The 13,319-nt window shown below is 44.5% G+C and overlaps 1 protein-coding gene across 3 annotated transcripts; it reads left to right on the forward strand.

The window, feature by feature from the left end:
• Positions 1-808: 808 nt before the first annotated feature.
• G6PC1 (glucose-6-phosphatase catalytic subunit 1) lies at positions 809-12,709 on the forward strand. Of its 3 annotated transcripts, XM_068976198.1 has the most exons (6): positions 835-1,106; positions 3,451-3,560; positions 4,748-4,753; positions 5,975-5,997; positions 6,615-6,730; positions 9,112-9,252. In XM_068976198.1, exons 1-6 carry the CDS (start codon positions 877-879, stop codon positions 9,125-9,127), a joined length of 501 nt encoding a protein of 166 aa, XP_068832299.1. In that variant the 5' UTR covers positions 835-876; the 3' UTR covers positions 9,128-9,252. The 3 variants fall into 3 exon arrangements, with proteins under 3 accessions (XP_068832298.1, XP_068832299.1, XP_068832297.1); XM_068976197.1 differs by lacking the exon at positions 4,748-4,753 and having other exon boundaries at positions 809-936; positions 5,892-5,997; positions 9,112-12,709; XM_068976196.1 differs by lacking the exon at positions 4,748-4,753 and having other exon boundaries at positions 5,892-5,997; positions 9,112-12,709.
• The last annotated feature ends 610 nt before the right edge of the window (positions 12,710-13,319 follow it).

A 13,319-nucleotide genomic window follows, 5' to 3' on the forward strand; every position in this document is an offset into this window, starting at 1 on the left:
CACTCCAGTATTCTTGCTTAGGAAATCCCATGGAAGGAGGAGCCTGATGGGCTACAGTCCATGGAGTCACAAAGAGTCAGACACGACTTAGTGACTAAACGGCAGCAGCAGCAGTTTGTCATACTGTTTTTGACTAAGCCACCAAGCACAGACATATGCACTCTACTGCTTATACTTATGTGTTAAAACCCCAAAGGTCCTTCCTTTAAGGACGTTAAATGAACTAATCAGTGCATTGAAAGATGATTATTTTCTGGACCTAAGAGATACAGAGCCAATACTGGAAAGAGGGTTTGATCTCCCAAATCAGAAGCATTTTCCAGATCCTAGTGAAATTCAGAAATGTCCAGCAATGTGACAGTCCCCATGACAATAGAACTTATTATATTTTAAAATTTAACTATTTAAAAGTTGAATTGCTAGAGCACCAAGACTTTTCTTTGTTCCCAAATAAGTGCAATTGCAGGCAGGAAGTCAGACATCTTTGCAAGTACCATGGCTGATTTAGACTCTGTCCTGTGTCTCTGACCAGGTTTCAGAACCAGGAGGGCAACCCCTTGTACCGTCAGGCAGCAATGCCAAAGTTAATAATTGGCTGTGCCAGCCCATGGCTGATCAGGCTGTTTTTGTGTGCCGGTTTTTCTATTTTACGTAAATCACGCTTTACATGTTTGCATCAACCTTCTGGTGATGCACCTTTGATCAATAGATTTTAGACAAAAGTGGTTTTTGAGTCCAAAGATCAGGGCTGGGTTGGCCTGCAGACTGGATACAGGGTGTATAAAACAGAGAGGCAAGGCACAGGCTGATAGCAGAGCAATCACCACCCAGTCTGAAATAACTGCAAGGGCACAGCCGAAGGCTTCCTGAGTGAGGATGGAGAAGGGAATGAACGTTCTACATGACTTTGGGATCCAGTCAACACATTACCTCCAGGTGAATTACCAGAACTCCCAGGATTGGTTCATCTTGGTGTCTGTGATTGCAGATCTCAGGAATGCCTTTTATGTCCTCTTCCCCATTTGGTTCCATCTTCGAGAAGCTGTGGGCATCAAACTCCTCTGGGTAGCTGTGATTGGAGATTGGCTCAACCTCGTCTTTAAGTGGTGAGTAAGAGCCGGACAAAGAGGAAATCAGCAAAGAAAGAGGCTGGCATTGTCTTTGGAAATGTCTCTCCATCAGAAGTTGCTTTTTCATGCTATTCATGCAATTATAGTTTACTCCCCTCCTTTCTCTGGATCCTCTATAGAAAGAGAGAAGACAGAGAAAACCCTGTTAGTGAGTGAAGATACAGGAAAGGCTGTTTCATATGGATGCAAGGCCAGCTAGACCTAGTGAATTATAGGCTATAAGCAAAGAAACGCCATTTTTCTGTTTGCTTGTTTTTGTGTGTTTTGTTTGTTTTTATGGCTGCTCTGGGTCTTGGTAGCTGTGTGCAGGGTTTCTCGAGTTGGAGAGAGCAGGCTACTCTCTAGTTGGGATGCACGGGCTTCTTGTTGTGGTGGCTTCCCTTAATGTGGTGCACGGGCTCTAGAGCTCAGGCTTCAGGAATTCTGGCACGTGGGTTTGGTTGCTCGCAGCATGTGGAATCTTCCCGGAGCAGGGATCAAACTCATGTCCCCTGATTTGGCAGGTGAATTCTTAACCAATGGACTACCAGAGAAGTCTGAAACTCCATTTTATTACTTTGAAGCAGCATAGATGACACAAAGATAGATGTGTGAAGGAAGAAAGATGAGGTATGAAAAAAGGAAACAGGCAATTTCAAAACCTGTTGTGTGAGGTCATGAAAAGCAATTCAGACACCTCTCGTGTTCAGCCAGCTTTATGTCTTGGGCAACTCAGAGCAACTCTCTGAGTTTCTGTTTTATAATCTGTAAACCTAGATTATCTCTGGGATCTTAATAATTACTATAGTTATCAATGATTGTTGATCCTGTAGTATGGGCCAGGCCACATGCTAAGCACTTTTTTATAGGGTGTTACTAGTAAGAGACTAAGGCACTGAGTTAAGTGACTACAAAAACGTAGGTAGTAAATGTCAGAGGCAGGATTCAAGCTCAGGCAGGCTGACTTCATAGGCAAGGCTCTTAAGAATTATGTTATATCCAGTGCTGATAAACTGACTTTCAAAAGGTAAAGAAGCCCCAATTTTAGTATTTGCCAGTTTCTGCTGTGTCTATTGTCTAGTTATGACCACTTTCAAGCCAGCAATGGGTCTGGCTTGCAAAAACCCTGAATATTTTACAACTGTTAGCCAGTACCAGTTGACTCCAACACATCACTGTTTTGGTCTTTATTTCTTCATGTAGAAAATGAACAGTTTGGACCAGCTGCCCTCAGAGACTTTTACCAACCCTAAAATTATCTTTGTTCACAGTCAGGTGATTCTTAAGATCTCTTCTAGCTTTAATTTTCTTTGGCCATAAACAAGAAAAGTCTTGAACATTGTTATTGGGCTCAGAAGCCCAAGCCATACTGATGCGATTCTGAAATTTCTGTTGAAAAACCTACCAAGTTTTGTCTATAGCTTCCATTTTCTCTAACTTGGTAGAGGTCAGAGTTAGTGGCTGTCGCCAGTTTTAGTGAGAAGTCACTATTCCTCCATTGCAGAGCAAAAGAAGCATCCTGACTGACCTATCACACCTGTTTCCACAACAAAAAACATGCTTTTAAAGCCGAAGTGGTTGATTTGAGATATTCTGTTTCAAAGCCAGAGGATACAAAACAAGCAAATAGTAGCTATATATGTCCTTACAGAAAGTGATTCTGATGGAAATAGAGACCACATCTCCTGGAGGCTTGTCCCTGGGTCTGGGGCTCAGTCTCTGAAGTCCAGAAGAAACCCAAGACTATGGAGGCCTGAAGAAATGAGCTGTAGGATATGCAAATCTAAGTCACAAACTGTAGTCCCTAGGCATCCTTCTAGGGCAAATTCTTCTCAGGGTTTAAAAAAAAAAGTTACATAGCTGCTGTTAATCTGCCTGCCAATACAGGAGCCTCAGGAGATCTAGGTTCTATCCTTAGGTCAGGAAGATCTCCTCAAGGAGGAAACAGAAACCCACTCCACTATTTTTGCCTGCGAAATCCCATGGACAGAGGAACCTGGTGGGCTACAGTCCATGGGGTCACAAGAGTGGGACACGACTTAGCAACTAAACCACCAGTAGCTGCTGTTAATATGGTTTTGAGGATATGAGATTTATTTATTTATGTTTGAATAAATACTACCTCCAAAGGCAAAATTCACAAGTTCTGTAAAGGATGCTCCATAAACGTCTCCCTCCTCTGCTTTTCCCTAACAGCCCAGTTTCCCTTCTTGGAGGGGCTCGTGTTCTGGGTTGGATCTTATGGATCTTTCTCCTCAAGCTACTCTCTCTTCTTGAAGGTGTGGCATCGGGCCAAAGCATTCCTTCAGTAACTCCAGACCCTCGTTCTGCTTTTTCACAGGATTCTCTTTGGACAGCGCCCATACTGGTGGGTTTTGGACACTGACTACTACAGCAACACCTCGGTGCCGCTGATTAAGCAGTTCCCAGTCACCTGTGAGACCGGCCCAGGTGAGAGGCCCAGCCCTCATCCAGACAGAAGCTGGGTGGGCTGTGCTCATTTTGGACACCTGGTAACATTCGTGCTGGATGAAGCTGTCTTTGAAGGGGATGTGCGCAGAGCCACTCCTTCAAGCTCTGGTCATGGTCTTGGATTTGGTACAACTCCATCTGAATTCACTTCAGCAAGGCCTTCCAGAATAGCCTGTGACCGCCACTTTGGAATCTGCCTAATGTTTTCAGAACAGAAATTGCTAGTTCAGAGAGGCAAGGGCTCCCTCCCAGACAAAGGGCTCATGAGAGTAACTGTGCTGTGGCCCTTTGTCCAGGAAGGGAACACCATAGAGGCCTGAGCCCATGGTCATCCTTCCCAGAAGCCTGGCCAGGGAGATGTGTCCTCCCCAGCTGACCGTTCAGTCCCACACCCTGTCTGTACTTTGCTAGTTACACCCAGACAGGCCTTGTTCAGCCAAGTGATAGGTTTCATTTTTCAGTAAAAAGGAATATTCAACCCCTCCACTCCCCTGCAGGTCTCAGTGTTAGTTAGTTCCTAAACTCAGGGGCCCTATCCCTGACTCCCAGACTAGCGCGTTGTCCTTAGTTATTGTTTTCACAAAACCTTGATTCACTTTAGAGTATATTCACTCATTCAAATGTTATTTATCTAGTATCTGTACCAAACATTGTTCTAGGCACTTGAAATGCCTCAGTGAATAAAACAAAGATCCCGACCCTTGGGAATTCCCTGGGGGTTCGACAGCTCAGCACCTCACTCCGCGCTTTCACTGTGCGTGGCTGCTCAGCTGCTCAGTCATGTCCAACTCTTTGCGACCAGCTCTTTGGACTGTAGCCCGCCAGGCTCCTCTGTCCATGAAATTTTCCAGGCCAGAACACTGGGATGAGTTGCCATTTCCTCCTCCAGGGGATCTTCCCAACCCAGGAATCAAACCCAAGTCTCCGTCGGCTCCTGCACTGGCAGGCAGATTCTTTACCACTGAGCCGTCTGGGAAGCCCTCCCTGTGGTGGCTCAGGTTCAGTCCCTGGAACTAAGATCCCACAAGCTGTGTGGTGCAGCTGAAAAAAAAGGCTCCTACCCTTGCGGAGTTTATATTTAAATGAGATGTGTGTGTGATAAAAATTCATAATGCACAAGTAAAATATTTAGGATATTAGAAGAAGGAGGAGGAAGAGGAAGAAAGGCAAGGGTTTTATGTGGGGCTCCCTGGAAAGCAGACTCAGATGGATATCAGCACGCAGGAGGTGCTACATTCAAGAGCAGTACTTGTGGAAGGAAGGGATGGAAGCCACCTGGGCAGAAGTCTAATTGCCATTCAGTCTCAGCTAACCCCATAGGAGCTCTGAATTGACTCAAGGGGACGAGACCTTATACCCTAATAGAGATGACTGATTGGGTGCAGGATCCCCCCAGGGAAAGGGTAGTAATAGAGATGAGTGATTGGGTGCAGGGGCCCCCAGGGAAAGGGTAGTTTTGATCAAGATTGCTCTCATCAGCCCAGGGCAATGTCCAGTGAAGTCTGAGCACTGAGAGCCACCTGCAACCACACTCTCAACAACAGAAAGGAAAAATAAACTCTTCAGTCCAGAAAAGGAACTGGTGGCACAGGGCCCTCCACCTTTCAGGAAAAGGAGACCAGGAATAGCAATTGGATGCAGTGTTAAATAGAGCGGTCAGGGCAGGACTCACTGAAAAGGAGAAATCTGTGCAAAAACTTGAAGGAGGCAAGAGAATTAGCCAATAAATCCTGGAGGAAGAGGTGTCTGGATAGAAAGACCAATGTCACAGACACTGAGGAGGAAGTGTGTTTAAAGGAGAGCAAGGAGGCCAGCATGGTCAGAGCTGAGTGAGCAAAGAGAGTAGAAGAGAGGTAATGGAGGGCAGATCGATTTTCAATTTTATACCCAGCAGGGGGATTCTGTGTGTAATCTCTAGACTGTGTATAGACTGTCTAATCTCAAGAGCTGAGGCTTTCTTTGACTGTGCCACACACTGTTCTCCCAGAGCCTAGCACATTGCTGGTCATGTAGTAGGAGCTTAATAGATATGTGTTACATAGATAACTAAATAGGTAAATGAATGGATGGCAGGATGGGTAGATGGGTGCATGGCTGGATGGGTGGATGGACAATTGAATCAGCGGATGAAAAGTTAGATGGCTGGCTGGCTGGATGTAAAGATGGATAGATGTCTGGCTGGATAGATGGATGAAAAGATGGAAGAAAGGATGAGTGGATGGATGATGGATAGATGATGGCCCCTAGCAATCTCCCAGATGAAGATTTTTTGGCTTTGATTCATTCATTCATCTCTTTCCTATTCTTCAGGGAGTCCCTCTGGCCACGCCATGGGTACAGCAGGTGTATACTATGTGATGGTCACATCTACCCTCTCTATCTTTCGTGGAAAGAAAAAGCCAACCTACAGATTTCGGTAAGAACTCAGCTCTGGGTTGTGGGTGGTGGATAGCAGGAGGTGTCTCTCTCTGTAGCAGACATACCACTTGCTCTTCCTCCATGCCCCCTGCCCACCTCATGCCTTGGGGTGGTACTAATAAAAGTTGTGGCATTTCTGCTGGGAATGAACATTAGGGTCACAGAATGTTAGGGCTAGAAGGGACCCACATGGGCAACATCTAATTTTAGAGATCAGGAACAAGGCCTAACAGAAGAGGGCTTTCTCAAGATCAGCTAGTGAGGAAGAAGCAGGCGGTAAATAAAAGCCCATTTCTATACCAAACATTGTGATGCCCCATCCAGGTTAAAATAAACAAAGAAGCAGAAAACACCACTTTTACGGGGAATTCTGAGTATGCAGCTACTGAGCAAATCTTTCATTATGAAACATAAAATAGAGAGGTTGAAATTCACACACACAGGGGTTTACCACTTGCCACGGCTATCTTTGAAATTTTGAGTACAGTCTTCAATTTACGAAAAATTCCACTTATGTAACCTGAGTTTGCCAGGCTCCAGTGTTCCTGCTGAGGCCATTCTCTTTGGTGAAGGATCTATATCTGGATTTTCTTATGACTGCCTCTTCCATTGCAGGTGCTTGAATGTCATGTTGTGGTTGGGATTCTGGATCGTGCAACTGAATGTCTGCCTGTCACGAATCTACCTTGCTGCTCATTTTCCCCATCAAGTTGTTGCTGGAGTCTTGTCAGGTACCAGCTGCTCTGGTTCCCTCCCTCCAACCCCCACCTATACCATTCCTTCCTAATCAGGACAAAAAGCCAGCATTCTAGCCATGTTTTGTGTATAATCGATACCGTTAGTATTTCAGCGGGTTGGAAGTCAAGGGTGGGCAATTTAAATGACTTATTTCTATGGGAATGCCCAGATCTACACAATTAAGTGTGCTTCAGAAAAATGACAAGACAGCAAATTAACTCACCCAGTTGATTTTGCCTAAAATCTCTGAGATATTTTTACATTCTTTATTTCTTACAGCTCTTCAGTTGGAAGTGGGCCCTAGGTTAGGGTTAAGAAAACCTATCAAATTTAACAAATTAACACAATGTTCTTGGAAAGCTCTTTAGTTAAATAAATTCATTTGCAAACCTAATAGATACCCACAGCTGGTCTTTATCATAGGTTCTGTGTTTCAAATATGTTGTTTTCTTAGATCCAGCTAATTAGGGGCAGAAAAGACTTAGGTAAGCTAAGTGTAAGAAAGAATTTCTTGACTTTGTGGGAAACACTGGAATATAAGACCTTAGGGGAAACGCAGAATTTTTCCCCTGGAGACCTGAAAAAGCAGAGGAGAGCAGCATTCACAGAAGCATGTTGAGAACAAGAAAAATGATGACTTCCTGGCAACTATGAAATTAACACAGCATTATAGCACTGGGTTCCATGTTTGAGGAAGAGCCTGGAAGCTCATGTTACATGAAAGATCTGGGAAAGTTTAAGTCAGAAAGAAGAATAACTACCTTTATTTTTTGAGTTCCCAATCTGTTTTGTCTAGTCTTTTCCACCCCGTTTATTATTTTTTAATTGAAGTACAGTTGATGTACAATATCATGTTAGTTTCAGGTGTACAGCAGAGTGATTCAATATATATATATTCCTTTTCAGATTCTTTTCCCTTGTAGGTTATTATAAAGTACTGAGCAGAGTTCCCTGTGCTATATCAGTTCAGTTCAGTTCAATTCAGTCGCTCAGTCATGTCTGACTCTTTGCGACCCCATGAATCGCAGCACGCCAGGCCTCCCTGTCCATCACCAACTCCTGGAGTTCACTCAAACTCATGTCCATTGAGTCGGTGATGCCATCCAGCCATCTCATCCTCTGTCATCCCCTTCTCCTCCTGCCCCAAATCCCTCCCAGCATCAGGGTCTTTTCCAATGAATCAACTCTTCGCATCAGGTGGCCAAAGTATTGGAGTTTCAGCTTTAGCATCAGTCCTTCCAATGAACATCCAGACTGGTCTCCTTTAGGATGGACTGGCTGGATCTCCTTGCAGTCCAGGGGACTCTCAAGAGTCTTCTCCAACACCACAGTTCAAAAGCATCAATTCTTTGGTGCTCAGCTTTCTTCACAGTCCAACTCTCACATCCATACATGACCACTGGAAAAACCATAGTCTTGACTAGACGGACCTTTGTTGGCAAAGTAATGTCTCTACTTTTTAATATGCTATCTAAGTTGGTCATAACTTTCCTTCCAAGGAATAAGTGTCTTTTAATTTCATGGCTGCAGTCACCATCTGAAGTGATTTTGGAGCCCCCCAAAATAAAGTCTGACACTGTTTCCACTGTTTCCCCATCTATTTCCCATGAAGTGATGGGACCAGATGCCATGATCTTAGTTTCTGTGCTATATAGTAGGTCCTATATCTATTTTATATATAGTAGGGTGTATATGTTAATCTCAACCTCCTAATTTATCCCTCACCCCTGAGAATGAAAAAAAAAAGTGAAAGTGATAGTCACTCAGCTGTGTTGACTCTTTGCAACCCTGTGGACTGTAGCCCACCAGGCTCCTCTGTCCATGGAATTCTCCAGGCAAGAATACTGGAATGGGTAGACATTCTCTTCTCCAGGGGATCTTCAAATGTGTTTAAATGTGTTAACAGAGGCTCTAGAGTTACTTACAAACTCCTGCGAAAAGAATTGAGATCTATCAGTTCAGTTCAGTCCAATTGCTCAGTTGTGAGAGATAGGTTTTAGCACAGCACAAGGTACCTTCTAAATGATCAAATTCATGCAAAGATGAAATGGGCTGTCTGAGTGGGAGTGAGCTCTCCACCCTTGAGGGTATTCAAACAGAGACAGGAGGACCACCCCCGACCCTCCTCTCAACACAGGAAGTTTGCATGTGGTGGGAGGAAGTAACTGGCATATCTCTTCCATCTCAAAGAATCTATGGCTGAGGACAGGCTGGTATCACACATGGGAAAAAACCAAAAGACCCTCTGATCTGACCTCTGATTTAACTCCACAATGGTGGAACAGATGGCAGGTCACCCATTGCTCCAAACTCACCTCCAGCTGACGGGCCAGCATCTTCCCCAGTTCTCATGGTCATTCCTTCTTCCACTCAGGCATTGCGGTTGCTGAGACTTTCCGCCACATCCAGAGCATCTACAATGCCAGTCTCAAGAAGTACTTTCTCATCACCTGCTTCCTGTTCAGTTTCGCCATTGGATTTTACCTGCTGTTAAAGTGGCTGGGGGTCGACCTGCTGTGGACTCTAGAGAAAGCCAAGCGAAGGTGTGAGCGGCCAGAGTGGGTCCACATTGACACGACGCCCTTTGCTAGCCTCCTCAAGAATCTGGGGACCCTCTTTGGCTTGGGTCTGGCTCTCAACTCCAGCATGTACCAGGAGAGCTGCAAGGGCAAGCTCAGCAAGTCGTTCCCGTTTCGCCTCAGCTGCATCGTGGCCTCCCTCATCCTCCTGCACCTCTTTGACTCTTTGAAACCCCCCTCCCAAATTGAGCTGATCTTCTATGTCCTGTCCTTCTGCAAGAGTGCAGCGGTGCCCCTGGCATCTGTCAGCCTCATCCCCTACTGCCTCACCCGGGTGCTGCGCCAGCCCAACAAGAAGACTTTGTAAAGGGATGTGGAGTCTTCAGAATTGAAAGCCAATGACTCTGCCAAGGATTGAGGATGGTTAGGGCATTCTGCCAGCCCATCGTGAGACCAAAGTTACTAGAGTCAGCTCTGGTGGCCCCCCTTCCCCCTTTGCAATTCTAATTGTATTGGGTGATGTTTTATTGAAAAACTAGAGGAAGCTTTTATTTGAGAAAGCCTTATTGGAAGGTGGGTCATTCTGGATTGTTCCTGCAAAGGTGTGCTTTATTTTCTGTCCAGTACAAAGGCAAGACTTCTTGGTAGTAATAGTAGTTTGGTCTCTAAGTCATGTCCAGCTCTTGCGACCTCATAGACTGTATCCCACCAGGCTCCTCTGTCCATGGGATTCTCCAGGCAAGAATACTGGAGTGGGTTGCCATTTCCTTCTCCAGGGGATCTTCCCCACCCGGGAATCGAACCCCGGTCTCCTGCCTTGCAGGCAGATTCTTGACCAACTGAACTATGAGGGTAGGATCTGCTCATAATGCCAGGCTGGGAATCACAAGCGAATGTCCCTTTTTTTTTTTAATGACAACATGTTTAATTTATAAAAGTTACCTTGCAGATATGGAATATGTTTATGCTAAGAGTAAGACACCACTAAAAAGTCAGTTCTTTCTTAAATCTTCTAGCTAACAACTGCATTTACTACTCATGCTCATCATTACCCAGAAAAGGAGAAAGGAGCTGTGGATTTGGTGGGAAAGGATTGATTAAGGAGGATTTTTAAATATCTTGCATTCCCTGAAAATTGTATGTCAAACAATATCTTAATAACTTTGATTATATTCAAATCTTAAGGTAAAGGACTCTCAGCAATGGGGGACAACTTCAAGTGTAATTAATCAGTGGTTAGTGGAGTAATTCTGCTTGTATTTTTCTATTATATATCCATGGTCATTGTATTTACTGAGATTTCTGAATGGCTGTGGTGACCTGGATATTGTACTAGGTCAGAAACTTTGTACAAAGTCAGCTTATCCTCCATAACATTTAATCTTTCTCCTTACTAGCCCAGCTCTGCTTTCCCCAGAATTTCCCACTGATTTTACACCCACCCTGCTGGATCCTCAGATGCCTGAAGGCAACTCTGTAGTGGTGCTTTTGTATGTTTCAGTTAAGTTCTTAAATCTTAGGCAAAATGCAAAGGAGAGGGCCAGGATTCCTCTCTCCAGAAGGTCACTCCAATGTTACTTTTGATTTCTGGAGGGTAAATATGACTCCTTTCCGAATCCAAAACCAATCAAGAGCACATTCTTAGAGGAAAAGCCAACTCCTCCTCCTTGCCTGTTCTCTACTCTCAACTGATTTGCAGACTATGTTCTTTAAAAAAAATATTGAAGCCTATTTATTTGAGAGTACTTATTTTTTCTACTAATTATATAGATCACCATATATTATCATTCACACCAACCATCCTGGTCATAACATCTTTGCAAAGAAAAATATATACATGCAGTATTTTATTAAAACAACATTTTACTTAAGAATGAAGTCTTGTTGATTACTATATTTTAGAGGTAATGTGATCTGAAGCTTCTAATTCTGGCTCAGCTAAATTTCTAGCTCTTTCTCTATTTCCCTAAACAAATAATTTGGTTTCTGTGTACTTACATTTTCTTTTTGGAAAAGGAAGCTGTTTTGTCTTGGGTTGGGCAAGAAGTCCCAACAGGGCTGCAGAGACTTGTAAAGTGTCAACAAGGACATAGGCAGAGTTGAGCATATCAACATGGGCACAATATCATTGGCCAAGATGGAACATTAGTTACCAGACCACAGCGCAGCATGAGTTGCTTTATGGGCTCAAACTGCAACTTGAGAGCAGACAGGCAGGATCACTCCCAAACTAAGCAATCAGGGAATCTAAGTCGTAGTAGCAGAATAAGGCTGAGCTGACTTGGGAGTTCTCTGGTGGCTCAGTGGTTAGAACTCTGGCACAGGTTCCATCCTTGGTCTGGGAGCTGAGATCCCACACACTGTGCAGTGTTGCCCAAAGGATTAAAAAAAAAGTCTGAACAGACTATGGAATCCAATAGCCTGGTGTCAGCAAGGCTTTTGGTTACAGTTAAAGGAAGTCTGAACAGATCAAGTTATAGCAGCAAAGGATACTCAGAGATACTGAAAGTGTCGCTCCAGGATTTATTTCCTCCTGGGTGCAGGGTCCCAACCTCCAAAAGCCTTGACTCACCAGCATAACTCTGGATCTACTGAGAGTGAGAACTGATCATTCACTTCAGAATGCTAGGGACTTCCCTGGTGGTCCAATGGTTAAGAGTTCGCCCACCAATGCAGGAGACATGGGTTCCATCCCTGGTTTGGGAAGATCCCACATGCCTTGAGGCAAACAAGCCGATGTATCACAATTACTGAGCCCACACTCTAGAGCCTGTGAGCTGCAACTGTTGAGCCTGAGCACTGCAATTAGAAAGTAGTCCCCACTCACTCAGCTAGAGAAAGCCTGAGCACAGCAGCAGAAAATTACAGAAAGAAAAAGAACTTTGGGATGTGAATCTTTAGGGAAAGTTGAGTCCTGCTGCTGCTGCTGCTGCTGCGTCGCTTCAGTCGTGTCCGACTCTGCGACCCCAGAGACGGCAGCCCACCAGGCTCCCCCGTCCCTGGGATTCTCCAGGCAAGAATACTGGAGTGGGTTGCCATTTCCTTCTCCAATGCATGAAAGTGAAAAGTGAAAGTGAAGTCGCTCAGTCGTGTCCAACCCTCAGCGACCCCATGGACTGTAGCCCACCAGGCTCCTCCATCCATGGGATTTTCCAGGCAAGAGTACTGGACTGGGGTGCCATTGCCTTCTCCGAAAGTTGAGTCCTACGGAATTGTATTTCTTTGGGGTTGTTGCGGGGCGGCTAGCACCAGGCCCCTCTGAGATGCTAATGGTCTCATCAGGGGAGAAGAGAAATGGTCTTGTTCAGTTTGAATTGAACCCCACTGCTTGGGCATGCCCCTCATCCTGTATGGTTTATTTGCCCTCGAGGACCAAAGCCAGATTCTTTGCAATAGAGCTCTGGCAGAAAGTAAACAATGCCCATGCCCCCAGTAGTTGGTCAGGTTGATAAAGACACATAATAAAAGATGAAATTTGTGCTTAATATATGCCAGGCTCTGTTTTTACTTATACATTATACATTTTATTTATACAGTGAACACTCTTAATTCTCCCAATATCTCTGTAACGTGGGTGTTAGAATTTATCCTCACATTACACATGAAAAAGCACAGGGGCGTTAGGGAGCTGGTCCAGAATGGAGGAGCCAGTTTAAGAAGCAGGCAGTCTGACTCCAGAGTTCATCCTCTCTCCTCTACTCCATGGATGCCAGTAAGACTAGTGGCTGCGTTAAATCATCCTTCAGATACCAGACACAACTCATAACACAGACCACAGAGATTTTGATTTCTTGTGGCCAAAGGACATTATAAAACTTAGAGTGATCCTCCCAGTGAGCTAGTACTGGTTTCTAAGTATGAAGAGACCATTTTTCAAAGTTCATTCCATAAACTCACTATTGAAACAGGCATAAAAATATTAGTTAACAACAGTGTCTAAAATAACCTTAGCTCTTTCTTTTCTTTCTTCTAAGAAAGAGCTTAAGGCAAGTCCCTGGCAATCCAGTGGTTAGGACTCCTCCCTCTCACTGCTGAGGGCTCGGGTTCAATCCCTGGTCAGGCA

This window comes from Capricornis sumatraensis, chromosome 8 (genome assembly GCF_032405125.1).
Source record: "Capricornis sumatraensis isolate serow.1 chromosome 8, serow.2, whole genome shotgun sequence".
NCBI classification, from domain to species: Eukaryota; Metazoa; Chordata; class Mammalia; order Artiodactyla; family Bovidae; genus Capricornis; species Capricornis sumatraensis.